General features: G+C 40.6%; 1 protein-coding gene across 4 annotated transcripts in view; it reads left to right on the top strand.

Moving 5' to 3' along the window:
• The window catches only part of nphp4 (nephronophthisis 4), a 207082-nt gene that overhangs the window by 54112 nt on the left and 129365 nt on the right, over window positions 1-23605 (top strand). For all 4 annotated transcript variants that reach the window (XM_072681571.1, XM_072681570.1, XM_072681573.1 and 1 more), the window contains one exon: window positions 15391-15560. In XM_072681571.1, coding sequence (XP_072537672.1) covers window positions 15391-15560 — 170 coding nt within the window. The remainder of the gene's footprint in view (window positions 1-15390; window positions 15561-23605) is intronic.

Genomic DNA, 23605 nt, shown 5'->3' with positions numbered 1-23605 from the left:
ACAAACAGTTGTACTGTTCATATTTTGTGTTAAGCACATCAAGTAAACATTCACAGTGCAGGCTAGAAAAAGTAAGTGAATTGAATTTAATAAGCTTTAGACATGCTTTAGTTGATTTACTTGTGCGCTTTGGGTCATTGTCCTGTTGCATTGCCCAACATCTCTTCAGCTTGAGATGTTGAGGTCATGGACTTCTGCCTTTACATTTTCCTGTAAAGGTTTTCGACACACCTTTGAGTTCTTGCAATGATCACTGGCCCAAAGGCCCTGAGGTATCATAGCATACCCAACCTATGATGCTCCCACCACTGTGCTTCAAAATTGGATGATGTTTTGATGTTCTTTTTCTTGCAGTTGTCTTATTTGTCCATAGAACATTTTTTCAGAAGCATTTTGGAATATCCAGGTGGTCCTGTTTGTGCAAACTTAAAAAAATAACACCTTTTCTGCTGTTAGATCACATTCTTTATTTAGCAAATTAATGTGACGTCACTAAAAAATGAGAGGAGAGGAGCAGAAACAGATGTGCGTTCCGCTCTGGGCTTAAAACCCCACACTGGATAGAGAACCACTAAGTCGCCAGTTTATTAAACCAGGTGTAGACTGCAGATTTTTTAACCCAGTTATATCCCACATTTATCTCTTTCGTTTCCAGAATCCGCAGTGAATGGTCATTTTTAGAGCTAAATCTGAGCCTGTTGACTGCACAGATAATTTGGAGGTACACAGGGATAGCGAGTTAAAAGGGTTCATGCTCTGGAGGGATCAGGAGCCTTTAGGATGAGTTGGAAAGGGCTGTACACAGAAAGACTGTGACCCTGCATCTTTTCTTCAAGGTTTTTTTCAGGTCTCTGTAGAGGAACTAAGTAGTTTAACTACTGGGAGTCATCCGTTCTTTTCTTTTTCCTTTCCTTTTAAAAATAATTCTATTTTAAAAGATTTATACACAGTTTTACTAGTTTTAAGTAATCAGAAATAATCATAGTTCATAACTTGGTACTTTAGACTGCAAAAAGAAAGTATTGTCTCTCAAATGCTGATGCTTTGCATTGCATCAGTTCAGTTGAAGAATCATTTGAAGAAATGAGTGACATCATTTTGGCGTGCCCCACTTAAACCTTGTTGTGCCGCTGGCGCAAGAGCTTGACATTTCTCCTCCGACGTCGAGCAGCGTTCTGCCGTATCCCTACAGCATGTGGCCATTTCAGCCAAAAAGAAAGCCAAACTCGAGTGGGTTTTAAATCACGGCTGACCGCACAGGATCTCTGTAATGATTTCAATTAGGAACATGCTGATGTTGACAGCAGTGTGTTTGCTTTGAACTCGAGATTTGGCATTTCAAAGCCAGACGTTGCCTGTGTAGTCGAGACCGCCACAGGCAGTTGTGAAGTTGTGATAAAGTTCAGCTCCACACATTTTACCCTGTTCAACCAGGAGCAGGTGAAACGTGTAGCTAGGCAACGTAGGATTTGACTTGCAAAGAAATAATAAAAGAAGTGGTGCCAGGAAAGCAAGCAAGCTTTTTAGAGGGCTAGCTAGCTCTTTAAGAGATGCACATAACATACTTGAACTAAGCTGTATTCAGACATGATCCAGACAGATCCAAGTAGGTTCACTTTGGAGCCGTCTCCCGCAGTCTCAGTTCATTTGGAGTTGCAGGGGTCTGTGAAAGTTTGTGACAGCTGCTGCTTCTGAGTTTGGAAGATTATGCAAGTGGAATAGAAGTGGAGCAACGAAACATCAGAAACACATGCATAAAGCTGCGCAAATACATTAAAACTTGCCTAAAATGCTTAAAAATAAAAAGGTAAAACATAAAAAAGTGCTTCAGAGGTGCACAAAGGTCAGATCTTATTAGTACCTGTGAATACTCGGTATTAAGAGACTTAAGAGTATTAAGAGGAGGTGTAAATATAACCTGATTGGGATCCCCATTTCTAATAGAAGTGTGTGAGTGTGAAGAACATTTTAAAGGTCTAAAGAACCTTTACTGGATGTACAGGTTCTTTACCCATATAATATTCTTCACATTTAGGCCTGTCACAATGGAACTTGTTTATATTGTCCCATAAATAATTTTGATATTAGAAACAATATTATTAGAGTATTATATTATTATTATTATTATTATTATTATTACTATAGTTATATGCCACTGATATGATGATAATATAATGACATAATAATGCATTTACGAATGATTTACAAATATTCAGCTGCTGAAACTGGAATATGAAAAATGTTTAAATATCCAACATAATAAAACATAAATAAAACTCAGCCCATTCATGTTGAATGCTATCCTCACTTATTTGACTTAAAACCAAAAATTTCCTACATACAAACAGTGGAATGAGGTGTGTATAAATGATTAATACAATTTTTTTAAGGTGTTTTTTTTTCTTCTTCTTCTTTCAAGGTTTTTACTGGTTGAAGCTTTTCTTGTTGGCTTAATGATTAGGCACTGTACATTCACTAACATTAGCTTTTTTAATTAAGGACAAATTACATCTACTTACATTTTGTTAATAGAACTGATGTCTTGGGCCATCTGTATATTCCTGACTCTTTAGGATACATCTGACTAGAGACAGTATAAATGAGGAGACCAGCCACTAGTTGAAATATGAATAGACTGAAAGTTCTATTGGGTCCCACTTTTCAGCAAAAAAGCAGATCAACTTGCTGGTTATGCTTTGAACACAGGAACCCAGTAGCCAGAACAGGGCCAAAAATAAAACGAATGACTCAGGCGCTACAAACTGTTTATGGATTTTGTCAGATTTGGTCAGGGATTTAAAATATGGAATTTGAAATGGCAATGTGTCCTTCGATTTCCAGTACTCCATAGTTGGACTGAAATAGAAATAGACTGAAATGACTGAAATAGACTTTCCTCAGAGTATTTAGTGTCTTACACAGCACAACAACTTCATCTGTAGTAAGACCCCACTGCATTGCATTATGGGATACATGGGAAATTCATACAGTACATTTTGTGCTGCATTATGGGAGTTTTACAGTGAACTAAACAAGAAGTGAAATCACAAATAAAGGCTAGCACACTGTAAAGTGCACTATTTCTGTAATGGGAAGTGATTCCAAAAGCAGCTAATGTCTACTAAAACACATGCAAGTAAACACACTGGGCAATATCAAGGTCAGCAGAAATGGTCGAGGCTGTGTCCATACATTGTTCAGTAAGTTGATTAAGTAATTTTCTGACAGGTCTATTCACACTCACACATCTCTATTACAAACATGGCTCTTCAGTGGCACAAACACATATATTTTATTTTCTTAAGAGTGTTTGCAACCACTAGCTTGTGACAGTGACATATCATTACCATTGGTGGTTGTAGCTCCATGTGACCATGTGCTTTTTCCATAGGCTTTTCTCATTGCCTTTCCTTGCAAGATATTTAGAAACTGATGCTGCTACCTTGCTTTTTGCATTTTGTAATAATTCCCCCGCTGTGCTGAGCTGTTTTGCTGGATCCATTTGAAATTAATTTCTAATAATACCAGTTTTAAATCTCAGTTTCAAAGCCATTCAATTTCCACTCTCTGGTTTGGGCCATGGTATTGATTGACCTCGCAATGACTTGAGTGCTTTTTGAACATTGATTTACTCAGTATTCAGTTAATTGTTTTGATTTTTTGCCGGCTTATGACAAATGTCAGTGGACCTAGCTGACCTCTTTATGATTAAGATCTGAAGACTCTCTGGCCAGAGAGCTGCTTTTGGCGTGGGCGTTGGAAATGGCCCAAGCTGTTCTTCATCTCCTGGCTCCCAGTGCATGAATACTGTTCAGCTGGAGTTTAATACAGCAGTAATGTAATTGCCTATTGATCAGATAAGGTTGACTCAGTGTGTCATATGACACGGCCTGTTAGTGTCCTGGTGTTCTAGTGATAGCTCGCTACGCCGCAATGGATTAAAGCTGCGGGGTTGTGCCACCAGTGTTTTGTTTTTTTTGTGACCCCACTCTGGTACCTATAAATGAGGAATTACTGTTGTAGGCCGGAATAAAGCAGCCACCTCCAGCTTAGGAAAAACAAGGCCAACTGAATCCGTCTCCATATATTTCTCTCCCCCTCTGAACAGCTCAAACTAAAATAAAAGAATCCACTGAGCCTGCGGTTTAGTCCCTGTCTACTAACGGCCGTTAAAAAATACCCAGCATGTCTCGTTCAGCTCTGCGTAGAAATAACCTTCAAAAACTTATTCTGTTTTTCAGACCCTCAGAAAATATCCTCTTCAGTTCTGGAGGTTCAGTTTGGACAATGGCAGTGACTGCTCTTTCCTCTACTTGGCTGTTCTTCTAGCTGTTATGTCTATGTGTGGATTAAGTGATATTTCCACTTGCTTGCAAAGCCTTGTTTGCTTGTTGATATATATATATATATATATATATATATATATATATATATATATATATATAAATATATATACTGACAGACAGATTAGGCAGTAAACATGAACTTATTGGGGCCATGCCTATATATATATAAATACAGTTCTTCCGCTTCCGCTCCACATCTCAATACTGGGGGTCTTTATATCATTATAGCCCACGCCTGACTGTTAGCATGGTGCAAATAAGTTCATGTTTACTGCCTATTCTGTTGGCAGTACTTCTCTACAGGGACATCTATATGTACCACCACACACACACTCACAAAGTGACTTGTGTTAAAGGACCTGGAAGCTTCGTGGAGGAGAGTCACTGGATCATACAATGTTAAACACACTATAAAAGTAATTTTAAGAAAAGTCTCTACTAAACTAAATCAGTCAGTCCATAATGTCTCATTATAGAAACTGATAAATAATAAAATAATAATAAAAATAGATTTTACTTTGGTATTAATCAGCAGTCTAAACTGTGTGGCTGGTTTATTTATACAAACACAAAGATTGGTTCGGCTGATACTCAGCATTAAGAGGCATTAGATCAGGACCCTTAGTCCAGTTAGTTATTTGTATGTGTGTGGTGGTCACAGAAGGCTACATGTATTTACTAGATGCTTTAAGGCATAATTATTTTTTAACAGTTGTTTACATTGCTAATCTTTATAATTCTGGGCTCCTCTTTCAGGCCTAATTAAAGCTTGCACTTCTTATGTAATCATTTGACATAGGTTTCAGGCAGACAGATTTTCTTTTTTTCTCCCATTATTTATTTATTTTACTGATAAAATGATGCAGACAGGCATCGTGTGGACTGACTCGCGACTTGACTCCTCAGTCGACACATGGTTTAGACCTTCAGTCTACAGCTCACACTCACTGCTGTGTGACATCTGTCACAAGTAGCTTGCAGTGTCTGTTCACTTGGCAGTGCCCCCTCAGTACCGTGTCTGAGTCTGACGCTCATTCACCTCTGTCAGAGCCTCGTCAGGCCTCTGAAACATCGCTAAAACCTTGGTTCACACTTCTGCTCTAACCTGTCTAATGTTGTTTAGCTCATTCTGATCATGCTGTTTTACCCTGATGTAGATCTGAACCTATTCAGTCACTTTTTACTTCAGGTACTTTCTAAAGGGACACCAGATGCAGTTGGCGTTGCTAAGGTAACGGACACACTGAAATAGCTGGAACACAAAAGAGCAGGCTTAGGAAGACAAGATGCCATCTATAACATATATATGGTCGAAATGACCACTGTGGCCAACACAGGGCCATGCTTTGTAATATAAACCTAATTGCAGTGTCTACAAGACTAAACTGTGCTCATATATAGTGAAAGCCAGAGCAGTCAGAGTAACTGTCCAAGTTGTCAGGAGGTTAAGGCAAAAATATTGGGACACCTGCTCATCCATTGCTTCTTCTGAAATTAAGGGCTTTGAAAAATAATAATCCTGCTTTTGTTGGAGTAACTGTCTCTACTATCCAGTCTCTACTAGAGTTTTTAAGCGTTGCTGTGAGGATTTGATTGCAGAAAGTGACAACATTTACATTTATGGCATTTAGCAGACGCTCTTATCCAGAGCGACTTACAAAAGTGCTTTGCTATTTACCCAAGAATAACCTCAGCTAGTAAGAATAGACTAATAGTTCAAAGATACCTCTAAGCTTTAGACATTACTAAGCAAAAGTCAATAAGGTGACCATAGTACTCTGCTATTCGTCCAAGTATTCTCGGAAGAGTGTTGGTGAGGTCAGGATGTTGATGATCACCACCCCACTTTATTCTCAACTCTCCAACTCATCAGTTCCACCGCTCCACAGCTGTGGATTACTCTGCCATTGAGCTCTACTTTTTGCTTATATTAAATCAATTGCTGCAAAAACTGATAGGATGGTGCTTCATAGTACAAATAAGTAGTGACCCAAAGCACACTGCAAAAGCAACCCAATAGCATTGTCATATAAAATAAATAAATAAATAAATAAATAATGGAATACATGAATAAGACAAAGACAACGTCCCAGAAACGAACAGCAACTGAAGGCTGTGCTGATGCTGTAGTTGATTCATTTTTGGATCATTCGGATTCCTTCATCATGTGAAGAACCCTCTGGCCTGAGATCAGCCTTTCTTTCAGACCAGTGGAGAGTGAGGCATGTTGTAGCTCAACGAAAGGGCAGTTCATAGGGCTATAAAGGCATCAGTGCTTCACTCGAGCCTCAAGTCGGTAAGAATGCGAGAGCTGCTTTTGCTGAGGAGCCACAAAATCCCTCGTGAAGAGCCGAACGCAGCGTCTCTTTTAAGCCTTTCTGTTCCAAAGGCATCTGACAAGTACATCAAAGCTGTTTTGGACTGAGGCAAAAATTCGCTGTTCGGGATGAGAACATTTCTTGCACTCACAAACAGAGAGCTAAAATATATTTTTCTAAAAACTATATATATATAAATATAATTTTGTACAGAAAGCTGACAGTGAGGCACCCCAAGTAGCTCTCCAGGGTAAAATGATCATGGCAGTACAGATCAGAATACTGTGGGGAGCTTGAAGCTGAAGACCTTGCCATTTTCTCCAGCACTGTACACATTTGCACTCAATTGGTAACATGAACTCATGCCCAGCTATTTTCTGTTCCATTTGAGCCTTTCATCATTCAGGGTGTGTGTTTGTTTGTGTGTGTGTGTGTGTGTGTGTGTGTTTTTTTGTTTGTTGTTGTTTTTCTTCATATGTGAGATGCCAATTCCAGTTATGGTAGAAGCTGCGGCTTGGCTAAAGGCCAGGCATTTGCTCTGGTAGGTGGACAAAAAGATGGCCTCTGGTGTCTGATTTTTCAGAGATGAGACGCTACAGCTCCAGAACGAGTGTCATTACTAGGATCCACTTGGGCCTGCGTGGGGTGCCAGGTAGTGTGTGTGCCGCACAGCTTCAAGGGCCTGGGGTTGTGGGTTCCTCACTCTAGAAGTTTGGTGTGTTTTTGTCCACATGGGTTTGTTCCATCCTCCCAAAAAAAAAAAGAAAACACATGGTAGGTGAATTGGCTAGCCTAAATTGTCCTCCAGGGTGTGAGTGTGGTACCCTGTGATGGACTGGTGCCCTGTCCAGGAAGTGTTCTTGACTTATGCGAATCACCATGATTTCGGATAAGCTCTGGACCCGGCGTACCCCTGACTAGAAAGAATGAGTTCTCTGTTTTACTCTCTTCTCTTCTGATGCCTCTCTCTCTCTCTCTCTCCCTCTCTGAATATCCTCTGCTCTGTGCTCGGCTATGGAAATAGGGTATAATTTAACTGCAGGCCATTTCATTGTTCCCTTTAAGCTCCTTAGCTCTAAAATATTCATATTTTGGGGGCAGGAAACAAAATCTGTGACAGTAGCTTGATGGAGAGAGAGGGAGAAGGAGAGTGAGAGACAGCAAGTAAGAGAAATGAACGATTGCTGTAACAGATGTGCTGTGTTAGGCCTCAAACATCAAGTTTGAAACTCTCTCTCTCTCTCCCCACAATTCACAATGCAGTTTAAAACAATGCCCCCTCCTGTCATCTGACAAGTTGCGTCGTTGGCAGAGCAGGAGATGCGATAGATCCGAATCAGCGCAGATGATAATTATGATATGGAGGTGATACAGAGAGCTGATTCTCACGGTGGTCTCATCACGCTTAGCCGCTGGCATCTGGTTGAGGCCTGTGAGTGAAGCCCCCCTGCCAGGAGGAAATTGCCTGTAATAAGTGGAGGAAGCAGCGCCCGTTCCGAGGCGCATGTGATCAGCAACGCGAGCCGTTCCGAGAGCACTGCCGCAGAGTAATTTCGTACAGCAACTTTGTTTTCTGATCTTCAAATTGCCGCCGCCCAGATTCTGGGCTAAAGTGTTCAATCTTTAATCAAAACGCACGCGTTCTTTCCAGTTCGGCATTATGTCTCGGCTTGGAAGAGATGCGGATGTCCTTTTCTTCAAAAGTCATTTTCTTCATCCCCGTTTTTTTTTTTTTTTCTTTCATGACTCTTCTTGGCTGAAAGAGAAAAAGCCGCCTTAGATGAGAGGAGAGGCAAATGCAGTAGTATTGCGAATTCTAATGAGAATATTAACGCCGCCTCGGCTCTTCTGCCTTTTTAGCCGCCTCTGTGTATGGAAGTGTGCGTTGTCTAGACCCACCATTACTAGACTTTTTAGCTGCCTAACTGACCGTTCACAATTACTTAATCATACGCTCCATCAGCCTGAATAACCTTGGGGCTGGGTTCTCCAGGTATTTGCTGAAACCAGCCACACCACCACCTGATTTAATTACTTGATTATGTCTCTTGACTGCAGACAGGTTTGTTCATTAAGGCAGACCTCGCACTGCTCTCCTGGAACAAATACTTGCAGAATGCGCAGTCTCTGAGGAGCCGGATATCCCCTTCTCTGCATAGCACAGGCACACACTCTTGCTTTCTCTCTCTTTCTTTCTCTTTGTTGCTTACTTTGCATTTTTTACACACTATCCTCCTGGTAATTGTGACCCCGGGAAAAAAAAAAAGTAGTCCTTGCTTTTACTTTGTCTACAACTAATTTTAGAATGCAGAACAAGACGTGGCCTATTTCTTTTGACACAGATTGTCCTAGACTAAATAATACGGTCACTTTTTTCTTCATCTAGAAGACACTTCTTGTTTTTGGTGACTTTGCAGATGTTCTTGTATGTTAGACAGATTACATCATCTGTGCTGTGGTACTGGACATGAATGTAGACCTTTTTTATATACTAGGTTTACGCAATTTTCCCTTTACATCATATCTAGTGAAAAGGGCAAAACATGCTGTTGGTGTTGCTTCAAGCTACGTGGCTAATGTAGCTAACAACTACAGAAAGTAAAGAAATCTTAAACCCTATGCTCAAGAGCTGCTGTACATCCCAGGAACTGCTGGACCAAAAAACGATCTTGCCATCACCTTTGAGAACTCACTGGTCACTCCTTCTACAGAAGCTGGAAGCCTTGGTGTAGTCATGGATGATCAGTTATTGTTCTCAAGTCATGTTGCAAACGTAACTCGGTCCTGCAGATTTCTCCTGTACAACATCCAGAGAATTCAACCCTTCCTCTCTAGAGAGGCCACCCAGGTGCTCGTTCATTCTCTCGTCACTTCCAGACTTGATTACTGCAGCTCTCTTCTGGCTGGTCTCCCTCTGCGCACCATCAGGCCCCTGCAACTCATCCAGAACGCAGCGGCACGGGTCGTCTTCAATGTCCCTAAATTCCGCCATGTCTCTCCACTGCTGCGTTCTCTTCACTGGCTTCCTGTAGCTGCTGCCCACATCAGATTCAAAACCCTGACGCTGGCCTACAAAGCCAAGACTGGACCAGCCCCTCCATACTTGATGGCAATGGTCAAAAGCCGATCCGCACCAAGAGCCCTTCGAGCTTCAAGTACGGCTCGGCTCGACCCGCCATCCCTCAAAATCCGCTGAAAGACAAGCGTCCAGGCTTTTTTCTGTCCTGGCACCAAAGTGGTGGAACAAGCTTCCCCTGGGTGTCCGAACGGCCGAGTCGCTCGCTGTCTTCAAACGCAAACTGAAGACCCACCTCTTCAGAGAATACTTGGACGAATAGAGTACTATGGTCGCCTTATTGTATTGTGTTTAGTAATGTCTAAGCTTAGAGTTTTTTTTTTTTAATTATTAGTCTATTCTAACTAGCTAAGGTTTTTTCTTGGGTAAATAGCAAAGCACTTTGTAAGTCGCTCTGGATAAGAGCGTCTGCTAAATGCCATAAATGTAAATGTAAATGTAGTGGTTGCACCTTGTTTAAAGTGTTGGGTTATTGATTACAGGGTTGTGGGTTCAATGCCAGATTCACAATGCTGCAATTCTTGGGCCCTTGAGCAAGGCCCTTAACACTTTGTTGCAGGGGTGCCACAGCATGCACTCTGACCCTATCTTTCTAAGTTGGTATATGTGAAAGAAAATTGGCATTCCGTTTTAACCGTATAAGTCTAATGATAATAAAGGCGTCATCTTCTGCTTGCTTCAGAGTAAAAAAGGGTTCTATTGAATACAGAGAAAGCATTCTTTAACCCTTTACACCATCTACACAAGGTTTTTCACCAATCTGCAGAACCTTGTAACCAGGCAAAGAACCATTGAAGCATATAAGTTGTCATACTTCAGTCTAGCACCACTGCTTTTACTAAGTAACCCATCACACACTTCACAATGATTTGAGTTGTTAAGTGATCTCTAATATTTGACGCTGTGTGACACATAGTCATCAATAACCTCATTGGCTTTGGCTACTTTATGGAGCCAGTACAGCACAAAGTGGTGATCAATGGGATCTAGGCACTATGCTACTTTATGGAGCCAGTAAAGCACACAGTGGTGATCACCAGGGTCCAGGCACTATGCTCCTTTATGGAGCCAGTATAGCACAACATGGTGATCAATGGGATCTAGGCACTATGCTACTTTATGGAGCCAGTACAGCACAAAGTGGCGATCAATGGGATCTAGGCAATGGACCCAGTTGAGCAAATCACCATAATCATGGTTCAGGCACTATGCTCCTTTATGGAGCCAGTACAGCACAAAGTGGTGATCACCAGGGTCCAGGCACTATGCTCCTTTATGGAGCCAGTACAGCACAAAGTGGTGATCACCAGGGTCCAGGCACTATGCTCCTTTATGGAGCCAGTATAGCACAACATGGTGATCAATGGGATCTAGGCACTATGCTACTTTATGGAGCCAGTAAAGCACAAAGTGGCGATCACTGGGATCTAGGCACTATGGTCCTTTTTTTAGCCAGTAAGGCACTAAGTGGTGATCTTCAGCATCCAGGCACTTAGCTCCTTTATGGAGCCAGTATAGCACAACATGGTGATCAATGGGATCTAGGCAGTACGCTGCTCAATGGAGCCAGTTGAGCAAATCACCATAATCGTGGTTCAGGCACTATGCTCCTTTATGGAGCCAGTACAGCACAAAGTGGTGATCACCAGGGTCCAGGCACTATGCTCCTTTATGGAGCCAGTATAGCACAACATGGTGATCAATGGGATCTAGGCACTATGCTTCTTTATGGAGCCAGTATAGCACAACATGGTGATCAATGGGATCTAGGCACTATGCTCCTTTATGGAGCCAGTATAGCACAACATGGTGATCAATGGGATCTAGGCACTATGCTACTTTATGGAGCCAGTACAGCACAAAGTGGTGATCACTGGGATCCAGGCACTATGCTACTTTATGGAGCCAGTAAAGCACACAGTGGTGATCACCAGGGTCCAGGCACTTAGCTCCTTTATGGAGCCAGTAAAGCACAACATGGTGATCAATGGGATCTAGGCAGTACGCTGCTCAATGGAGCCAGTTGAGCAAATCACCATAATCGTGGTTCAGGCACTATGCTCCTTTATGGAGCCAGTACAGCACAAAGTGGTGATCACTGGGATCTAGGCACTATGGCCCTTTTTTAGCCAGTAAGGCACTAAGTGATGATCTTCAGCATCCAGGCACTTAGCTCCTTTATGGAGCCAGTATAGCACAACATGGTGATCAATGGGATCTAGGCAGTACACTACTCAATGGAGCCAGTTGAGCAAATCACCATAATCGTGGTTCAGGCACTATGCTCCTTTTTGAAGCCAGCAGTGCATAAAGTGATCGTCGGGGTACAGGCACTGTGTTTGAGTTTTCGTGCCTGCGTATAGTAGACCGTATAGTACTACTATTACTGATAATAAAACATTTTCTACCTGATTTAGCATGAACATCCATTACTTGTCAGCAACATTAGCTCCAGTCTCAATATGTCTTGGCTTATCGACTGTGTTTGGGATGAAAGGTGGAAAATTGTGCAAATATGATTTATTTTTTTTTGCCAAACTATCACTTTAACGCCATTTCTTGTCTTGTTCACACTCTTGAATAAAGCTCCTTTCAGGTCATCACTTGCCTGCCTGCTTCATCGCTGTACCACAGCCAGGGGTTTCAGCATACATGTTTTGCTAGTCATATGGAAATGTAAGGATCTGCCTTACTGTGAAAGAAGCGAGCGAAAAATTGCATTATGTCCACTTGAAGGGAGGTTTTGGAGCCCTTGTTGCCGACTGCTGCTTTAGTGGCATGATTCACTGGGTAAAGTAGGATGTGTTCACTGCCTGCCTCTGTAGCCCTGCATATAAAAACCACACGCACAATTGATATGCTAATTGGAGAAGCAGTGAGTAGGAGGCCTGGGTGGAGCACAGCCAGAGGAAAAGTGCTGGAAAAAAGCTGTTCGTCTCCATTCCAGCCTCGCAGAACCCCTCCACCCCCTCCAAACGCCATGATTAATAACTTTTGACTGCTCCTGCCACCCAGTTTAGAAGTCAATATGTCTTTGCAACAGCAGGTGTCTGCCAAGTAGTTCCATGCTACGCCAGTGGAGTTACCTTTTATTGATATGTTTGTTAAACATGCCTGGACACTGATTAATGAAGAGGGACTAGTGCTTAATCAATTATGCTGAAGACGTTTTAACACTCAGTTTTATCTTTTTAAGATCTCCATTGATAATTAAGGGTGGTAGTCATGTCTCAAAAATGAGAACAGAGACAGAAGTATCCTTCAAGTGCAAAAACCTTGTGTGGCATTGAGGATTTTGTATAATATGTAGGTTTACTGTATGTACAAGCAGTTTTAATGCATTTTCGCATGACCATATTCCAACCAATCTCTTGAAATTAACCAAGCTTCTCTTTGTTAATGTGCCTTTAAGAAAGAAAAAAATAAATAAATAAATAAATAAATAAAAATATATAGAACAATGAAATATATATATATATACACTGTGACTGGCTGCCCTAAATTGTTCCTCATTCAACAACTAGTCTGGTCTGATGTGTAAGTAACAAACCCTTAGGCATGTTGCAAGAAATAACCTCTATTTTCTTCTTCTCTCTATCAGTGTGGGCTAAGCTGTTGGAGTTTTTAGTGCAGATAAAACATTTGATAATGCTTTGATTGTTCAGGCACTAGAGGGCGCTCCCGAACGAGTCCAGAACAAATGGTTTCATATGGAGATTTGTGCTTTCTTGGAAAATTGTTTTCTTAAGACAAGACTCTGTAAATCTATCTGCTGTCAGATTTATAATATAATATAATGTAATAAGACTTTCTAACACTGTAATGTACATTCAAAGCGTTGGTGAGTGTGAACGGCTAATGAGATGATCAGCTTAGTAGCCGAAATGCCATTGTCCCACTGCTCAAAATATGCTGGGAGGTTTTCATTGTGTTGTTTTTCTTTTTCTTTTGCTACTTTAGCCATTTAATGTCATTCACCCCCTTCAGTTAGGGCTCAGGCAAGCTCTGTATTATTTATTTAATCTTTAAATGGGTTTATTGCTGCAATGTGGTAAACAAAAGTGTTCCAAACAGGATATGTTCCTCCTAAATTTCACAGAATTTCACTTCTGAATTATGAGTCGAAATACTTCTGAACTGAGATTATCTTCCAAAAAAGAGCTAAGTGACAATAATTTCTCTTTATTGTCCAGGGGTGTTTCATTTGTTCTAGTCAAACAGACAGACCCGTTTGTTATCAAAATTTCAGTGGTCGAGATCTTTAGACCTGAATGACTGAAAGGTTTCTATGCTAAGGGATTTGAGAACTATACATTGTGACTCATTCATGGAATATGCCTCTGTGGAAACTTTGCAGATGAATAGGACAAGATGTTTTAAATTCCTTGCAGGAGTCAAGTTGTCAAGATGTATATTATTCTAAATTTGCTTGCTTCTGAGAGGGAGGCTTTGAAACAGCTGATGTCCAGTGAAGCATATTGTAATTAATCTTGCACACTGGATGTGAGTCTGTGTACTAATATTTCCCATCAGGCTGATTTGGAGACGTTACAATAAAACGTAAATTCTTAACCCTCAAAAGGTAAGGGTAAGGTTTGGGTTAAGAGTATGTTTACATTCAATAGATTTACATTCAGCGAGTTTAGTTATTTCTTTTTTGATTGAATGCTTATGGGAGCAAATTTCAGCAATAACAATTCTTTTTCAAAGAATAATAATGAAGCATTTTTCATATGTATTCAGAAACCCTGCACTTTCCTCAGAGAAATGGTAATGTTCCTTTTCTTGGCATACTTTTAGCTTAGCTTGACAGCTGTGAATTGTGTGTTGTCCCAGAATGTCTTTCTCTATTTAATAGCACATAAAATGACAAGCGGGAACAGTTTCCTCGAATTTTCTTGACTTTCCTTTACCGGATATACTATAGATTGGGCAGTCATATGTGGATGTGTTCTTAGTTTCGAAAAAAAAAAAAAAAAAAAAAAAAAAAAACTAAATTTTGAAACTTTGTCCAGATGTTTTCTATATGGTTGGACAGTGAACAGTATGTTATGAAAATTAAACAGTGTTTACTTTTTACATTTTTAGAAAAGCAATCAAATGAATTGTTTTATATAATACTCTCATACCTGTAAGCCTTACTGACAGAATTGCAAAACCAGCTGTTGATCTGCGCCATATAAATTCAGTTTACATAAGTATGCAAATAATGCTGGCTTTCCACTGGCAGTTTTCCCCATTGGTTCCTCTTCTCCTCCCAGTCCTACACTGTGCACTTCATTTAGTGAAGAACTGCTGCTTTAATTAGAGGCCATGGAGAGAGCCAGTTGCTACAGCCATCCTGGGCTCTGTGCTACATAGAGGCCAAAGCTGACAGAGGCTTAGGGTAGCCATGTACAGCCATGGCTTCTGCACATTACTTTGCTCCCCCCTGAGGATTAAATGCAAACAGGGCATGCTACAAGAGATGCTCTTTCAGGCTAATCACACACAGAACATGTTCATGATACCTAATGAATTCCTCCCACGTGTGTGTGCTGTGTTTGTGCTGCTAAAGCAATTACTTTCACAATGCCTGCCTGTATATTCTGTGTGTTAATGTCCAAGTATTCCCCTTACGTGTTTGTGTTTGTATGTGGGCTCTTGTCAGAACCTGGGCATGGAGGTGCGGCCGGTGGTGGTGCAGGAGCGCAGGCTGCATGTGGGAATCCATAATGGCTGGGGCTGGGTGGAGAGGCCTCAGGTGCTGGTGCTGGAGCAAAGGGCCCCAGGGGCCAAAGGGAGCAGTGACCTCAGACAGACGTCTACAGACACACTCAGGTGGGTCCATCGCCAATCAGCCTGTATGACCTTATAAAACATTCTCGAAAATGCCCTGTTGTTAACTGTGAATGTCATAAATGTCTGAATATGTTCCCAGAATACATCTATTGTAGTAAATACTATGTATTTAAAGTACAGCTATAACAATGCTCTGAAGATGACTATTCGTGGCATTTTAGTTTGATGGTCCATTATAGATGCCTCATTATAGATTCTCACTTGAAATTCAACTAACATTCAACTGCATAGGTATTAAATGTAACTGAACTCTGAGTTGAATGTAAATGACTGTCTGTCGAATGTAACCCTTACCTTAACCTTACCCCTAAATCCTAACCTTAAACCTAACCTATCTATGTTAGGCTTACATTCAATTTGGAGAATCTTTTAAATTGGTGACCCTTCACATCTCTTTTACAGAACCAAACCTAGTTCTTTTGTGACGTAGCGCAAAAAACCTTTGTTGCACCTTTATTTTGAGTGTACTTGCTCATTTTGTGCTAAAATAAAATGTGTTAGTGTGAAAATGGGTTTGTTTAAGGGGCATAATTTTGGAACTTAAATAGAAGAATGAAGAATGAGAGGACAATAAGGAATAACAAAAGAAGTAGAGCTCAGGCCTAGAGTTTCTACTAGAAACCAGCCAGAGATCCAGCTTTTAAATTTAGTCAGTGTGATCAAGCCTTAATTGGTAGAAACACCTGTACTTATTTGTAATTTTTATAGGTGTGATAGTTTAAACAGTATGTGGTTTGGACATGTTGCAGACTACAAAACTACTGAGGTCTGTACAGTACACGCAAGATGTTGCACACAGCCTATTTGGAGAACACTCTACTATACATTAGATAGCCTGATCTGTTTTGGTATCATTGACATAAACAGGTCATTTACGTGCCATGGCACTAGTCATATTACTATTACCAGTAATTGAAACCATCATCAGATGTCTATGACTGTTATCATGTATGGTATCATGACACTGTTGTTACTAGACTGAAATCTAAAACTATCATTATCATTTATAGTAGCATGTGACACCCAGAATGTTTATGGCATGGTAATGTCAACGTTAGGAAGTAGGATAATCTATTTTCCTTTATGGCTGCAATGTACAGTGAGTCCAAGAAGTATTTGATCCCTTGCTGATTTTCTTTGTTTGCCCACTAATAAAGACACTATCCTTCTGCACTTTTAATGGTAGATATATTCTAACATGGAGAGACAGAATATCAAGACAAAAATCCAGAATATAATTTTAAAGAATATATTTTAATTAATTTGTATTTCAATGAGGAAAATAAGTATTTGATCCCTCTTGCCAAACACACTCAATACTTAGTGGCAAAGCCTTTGTTTGCAAGCACAGCGGTGAGACGTTTGTTGTAGTTAACCACAAGTTTAGCACACACACCAGGGGGAATTTTGGCCCACTCTTCTTTGCAGATCCTCTCTAAATCATGAAGGTTGGTGGGCTGTCGCTTGGCAACTCTGACCTTCAGCTCCCTCCATAGATTTTCGATCGGATTGAGGTCTGGCGACTGGCTGGGCCACTCCATGACCTTAATGTGATTTTTCTTGAGCCAATCCTTTGTTGCCTTTGCTGTATGTTTAGGGTCGTTATCATGTTGGAAGACCCAACCACGGCCCATTTTCAGATCCCTGGCAGAGGGGAGGAGGTTGTCCCTCAGGATTGTGCGGTACATGGCTCCATCCATCTTCCCAGTGATGCGGTGAAGTAGCCCTGTACCCTTGGCAGAGAAACACCCCCAAAACATTATGCTTCCACCTCCATGCTTGACGGTGGGCACAGTGTTCTTGGGGTCATAGGCAGCATTTTTCTTCCTCCACACATGGCGGGTGGAGTTGAGGCCAAAAAGTTCAATTTTGGTCTCGTCTGACCACAAAACCTTCTCCCAATAACTTGGTTCATCTTTCAAATGATCATTGGCATACTTGAGGCGCGCCTCCACATGTGCTCTCTTCAGCAGGGGTACCTTTCGGGCACTGCAGGATGTGAATCCATTGTTGCGCAAAGTGTTGCCAATTGTTTCCTTGCAAACTGTGGTCCCAGCTGCCTTCAGGTCATTTGCTAACTCCTGCCGAGTGGTTGCAGGACGATTTCTGACTGTTCTCAGCATCATTGCCACCCCACGAGGCGAAATCTTCTTTGGAGCACCGGGCCGAGGTCTGTTGATTGTCATGTTATACTCTTTAAACTTTCTGATAATTGCACCAATAGTTGTTACTTTCACATCCAACACCTTACTAATCTTTTTGTAGCCCATTCCAGCTTTGTGAAGGTCAACAATTCTGACTCTGAGGTCCTGTGACAGCTCTTTGGTTTTACCCATGTTGGAGACTTGAAATCTGTGTGATCTGTCTGATTCTGTGGACAGGTGTTTTTCACACAAGTGATTAGTGAGAACAGGTGGCTTCAGGTCAGGTAACAAGTTGATTGGGAGTGTCTAACTGGTCTGTAAAAGCCAGAACTGCTAATGAATACTAAGGGATCAAATACTTATTTCACTCCATGAAATACAAATCAATTAATATATATTCCTTAGATTTATTTTCTGGATTTTCTTTTTAATATTCTGTCTCTCCATGTAAGAATACATCTACCATTAAAAGTATAGAATGATCATGTCTTTATTAGTGGGCCAACGAAGAAAATCAGCAAGGGATCAAATACTTCTTGGACTCACTGTATGTAATGCAATCAACGGAGACATACTGTATGTAAGCAAAAGTGCTGGGCCTATTTGGTGGGTGCTAAAAGTAATTTGCATGGAATATATATATATATATATATATATATATAGCATCAATCCATAACCTCTGGGCTCCTTACCTGCTTGGATTACCACTCCCTCATACCTTAATGATATTCCTGTTCACTATTATCCTGCATCTAAAATTAAAATCACCATAAGGTACATGCCTTTTCCTCATTTCATACCCACACCTTAACCACACCCTTACTTCTCACTCTGTGTGTCTTGGAACTGTATAATGACTATAATTTCATAGATTACTGATTCCGCCTCTTGATTTTGATCTGGATGACCTATTAACACACCATCTTAACCCACGATTCTCTAGACTTGCTGATCCTTCCTCCCATCCACTGCCTGGAAACTCTTGTCTCCCCTGCCCTTAAGTTTTCTATGCCTCTATCTTTTATTTATCCCATCTTATAAGTCGTATCAAATATGGATTTGATGTGACTTACACACCTTCTCCACAAGCGCTAAATATTTCATCACTTAAACCTAAACAGCTTTTCTTTTTCACTTTGGCCAGATGAGTATCCCCTGAGCTGCCCACCACAGTCCTCCCTCTCGCTTTAAGGTCTGCTTCATTAGCTCGCGCTGTACGTCAGGCCGGCAGAAATGCCAAGGGGCGAGGAAGTCAAGCACGGAGCGCTGAACTTCTGGCTTTCATACGGCTCCCCCTGCACCGATCGTGCCTGGAAACAGGGCTATATTTAAAGCCAGATGGAGACGGAATGAGAAAGCGAAAGATGGGGGTGGGGGGGGCTGACATCTACCTTATGCCGTCTGTCACAGCTGTTTTTGGGTTGCGACGCCTAGCTGTGTGTGACGTGCGAGATTTCATAGTTCACGCAGAACGTGTTGCAGCTAACCGCTAATGTACGAGCAATCACATGCTGGTGTCATTTAAGACTAGCTTCAGCTTCAGCTCCAGCTTCAGCACAGACACTGACAGAGAGGAGCCACAGACAGTTCTGTGAGAGCGAATGTGTTTAATTAGTGAAAACTTTTTACCACTCAACACTGCCAGTGTCTTCATGAATCTGTGTGTGTGTGTGTGTGCGCAAGCGTGTGAACGGAAAGTGATAGCAGACTGTTGGGAGCAAATTAACTGCACCAGACTGTAATGCATGATGGAGGCATGACAGGTGTTTTATAGAGGAATTAATAGATTTCTGCACCACACTTCAGACGTGTAGTAGCGCCGATTGTGTCAAACTTTAAAGCGGCGGGCTCCTAATTCCCTTTCCTCTTGTGCGCCTGTGCCTGCGTACCCAATTTAAAAAGAACAGGTGTTTCGTTTCGGTCTTTGTATGGACCCAAAAAGCAAAGCGCTGGCAGGTTTGACCAGTGCTCGCTTTAAAACTACAAGTGTTTTAGATCCTCCTAGGTTTGATGTCGGCTTTTTTTTCTTCTTTCGTGGCTAGGGGACTTGTTGTACCTTGAAGAAACGGAACCATGCTGAGAGTTTCATCTTTGGTCTTTAAAGGGCCCATATCATGGCAAAACAGTTTTCTTATCTCTCTTTTTTTTTTTATGTTTGGAATGTGTGAAACTTTAATGGTAGCGCAGTAGTGCAGACATGCTTTATCTAAGGGGACCCAAAAGCCCCAGTCATTAATACACTTTAAGGTACATAAGATGGGGATGCAACACTGTTTTCAGTCACATAGTTGAACAATGAGAGTTCAGTACATGAAAAAATCCACTTGTGTAAGTGTCTTGACTCTCACTCTCAAAATGTACGTAAACCCGGCCCACTAGCAAAGGCCTTTTTGAAGGTTAACACAACAGCTACTTAGTTAATGCACTGCCTTCCGGCTAAGGTCCAACCAGTGAAAATATCTCTGAGGGTATCTGTGTGGGGCAGCTGAAGTAAGTGGGATCTAGGCTACAAGCTAACCTAGACAACTGGCTAGCTAACCGCACACCATGCCAAGAGGACCCAGAGGGGACCCAGAGAGGACAGATACACTATCCAGTAAGACCTCAGAATAATTATAAAAAATTATTTTTACACTGTTGAACTGTGCTATGCTAGGCTAGGCTATGCGACGCCTGTGAGCCACCGTGGTGAATTATCATGAATTATTTCCAACATAAAAAGAAATTTGAAGCAAAAATAACAGGGTTGTAAACAGGATTGTAAAACTACAATCAAAGTAATACACTTACTATTCATACATAATATAGCACAAATATAGCAAATGGTCAAATACATACTCGTGAAAACTCTGGACTAGAGAAAACAACTCAAAAGATACAGTACCAGCATTACACTGCCAGATTAAGCACACCATAAAGGCTGCATACAGCCAAGAAAACACAAAAGGCAAGCTGTGCTCCTGCAAGGAGTAGGTGAGTATTTTCATCACTCCAGGTGAGGTGCAGAGTCCAAACAAACAAAAGAGCACATACCCTGAGGCCATGTGCAGTAACTCCCTGTCCCAAGGGGTGGAGCCATATGATAATGTGTATGCACTCCATTAAAACTCTAGTCTGTTTGTCTTTAAATTCTGTTTGAATTTATCGTTTTATAACGTCACAACAAAAATCAATACATTTTACATTGTCTTTGACTTTCAAAGTTTAACCCCATTCTTTCATCAGAAAAGCCAATTAGATCAGGGGTTGTTTATATACATCAGCCCTAAAGGCACAGTAGCAAAAGCAGCTTGTTTAATTATAAGTCTCATTTCAAACACTCTTGCACATACTGTGAAGAAATACCCCATAAAGGGTCAGGACAGGATACATTGCCAGCATGTCCGTGTCTTCTGCAGAAGACAGGCACGATATGGCCAGTGCATGGAGGGAAGCAGCTTGTTTCTGCATAATTACAGCTCACACATACTGCATTTTACAACAGGACATTCACACTCCTACAGAAACACACATGCAGGACAGTGGGAGTCTCAAACTGGTTTCTAAGAGTGCATTAAAACAATGACCCCAAGTGCTGTATGTGTGTATTTGGGTCTGTGGATAGGACTGGTCAATGCCTTTCTAAAGTAGATTTCTGTAGAGAGACATGCAGAAGTGCTTGAGAGTCTTCGCAAATCAGAATTCAATACACATTTAATTCATTTCAATAAACCTCTTCAAGTGGGTCTTGAAGCACTCTGGAATGACTAATAATGTCCACTGAGAAAAATGTTAGATTATTTATTTATTTGTTTATTTTGCATGCTGTGCAAATCTAAAACGGGCGATTTCATGCACAATTACACTGAACTAATTGAAAACTTACAGTAATAATGTAAAATATGGACTCCCAAGATATAAAAAGAATTCAAACGAAGTTGCCAGAGATGTTTAAGGGACCATATCCCAACCACTACTTTTTACTTACTTTACTTACTTTTTTTTTACTTTTGACATTTTATCTTTTCTGCCTTAGGCTTAGGCTTTCATATGATGTTATGTGGGTTCATGTAACAAAAACGGTCAGACTTATTGATTTTTATATGACCAATTTATCTTTATACCTTGGGATGAGACCCTGTACCCCTCTGACCCTGTATGTAAGTCTACAATTCGTCACTCTCATCAGTTCATTACTGTGATAATTAACATACGTTTTACATAGACTCCAAAATAGAACCCTGTGGGACTCCACAGGATATACTAAAGCAAATGGTTACCAAGTAATTCACGGACGTTTCTGTAGTTTCAGTTCATATTGGTAAGAAGACGGGAAAAGAAGTTTCAGAAGCATCCACATACGCACAAGAGCACGTTTTAAAAGGCAAACCGAGTTTATGTTGAGTTTATCTGGAGCTCATGGCTGATGTGGAGTGGGTTTGAATCAGAGGTACAGAAGTTGTTTTCTGTCAATCAGTAACTGGAAACTACACAGTGTACCCTCTGAGTTTGTATTTGAATGTTTATTCGGTTATATTCCTGTTACAGTGTAGAGGTCCTGATGAAGTCGTGGTTAAAGGCAAAGTTAAATTTAGGTATGTCAGCCATTAAGACATGTCAAATTTGTTATTTGAGACGTTTTGGCATGTCATATTTGGTATGTCAGAGATTTTACATATCAGGCAATAAGACTTATATTTGGTATGTCAGTCGCGTAGATCTGCTATATTTGGTATATCAGACATTTAGACATGTTATATTTGGTATATTATATGTTTAGGAATGTTATATTTGGCATCAGACATTTAGATTTTATTTATTTGCATTCTGTGCAAATCAGAAACGGGTAATTTCATGCACAATTACACTGAATTAATTTATTAGTATTATTAATAGTATTAATGTAAAATTCGGACTCAAGATATACAAATAATTCAAAAGATGTTGCCAGAGGTGTTAAAAGGACCATATCCATACCATTACTTTTTTTTCAGTCATCATTTGCATAAATGTTATATTTGGTATATCAGACATTTAGACATGTTATATTTGGTATATTATGTGTTTAGGAATGTTATATTTGGCATATCAGACATTTGGACATGTGATTTTCTCTACACCCTCATTGCCCTGCATTTTTACCCCCTAATACTAAATAATATTTTTGCGATTGAAAGAGTTAAGACAGTGTGGTGGGGAAAATACTGTCTCTGAGGTCCCACTGAATAAGGCCGCTGTGCCAGTACTAGACCTTCACACACTGGACTCTTTCAGGAGGCTTCCAGTCGATGTGTGAGTCAATTATTTTTCTCATTAGTATAGAGTGGTTATTTAGCAGCATAATGCTAGCCCTGTACAGCCCTGTGATCTCTCGTACAGCACGCTCCACGCTGGGCTCGATTAGCTGCTAACGAGTTTGGTCCTCTCTGCGACATTTAATTTGTTAAAGCCGTGTTTAATGTACATGCCTGAACAAGGGAGATTAGCGGAATAGTGTCTTTTTTTAACTGCAGCTGAATAAAAAAATGACCTTTTAAATCAGTTTCGTGAAGTTTAGACTGACTTCCTCTTTTGTTGTGATTGTGTAAAGTCACCCTTTATATATACTTCCATTCGGGAGTGTGGAATCACTGCTGAAGCATATTGAAATTTTTTAAATCATTGTTTCCAGTAATAGAAAACAAGTGTTCATTGAGATGAACTTTTAGGTGGGTCTAGAATGATGAATGAAGCTGTAGATGATTCCAAAACTGAGACTGAGACTGAGCTGTATGCTATTGAGAGGAAAATAAAAAAATTAGTATCCAGCATGCCTGACTTTTTTAAATGTGAGGATCAAATCTTAGAGCAGGATTTTTTATAAAGGTACAATTAGAGTATATGCTGAATTATTACATAGCT

The sequence above is a fragment of the Salminus brasiliensis genome, chromosome 6, assembly GCF_030463535.1.
Source record: "Salminus brasiliensis chromosome 6, fSalBra1.hap2, whole genome shotgun sequence".
Classification (NCBI taxonomy): domain Eukaryota; kingdom Metazoa; phylum Chordata; class Actinopteri; order Characiformes; family Bryconidae; genus Salminus; species Salminus brasiliensis.
The sequence above is the reverse complement of the archived record's forward strand: the minus strand, read 5'-3'. Positions and strand labels throughout refer to the sequence as shown.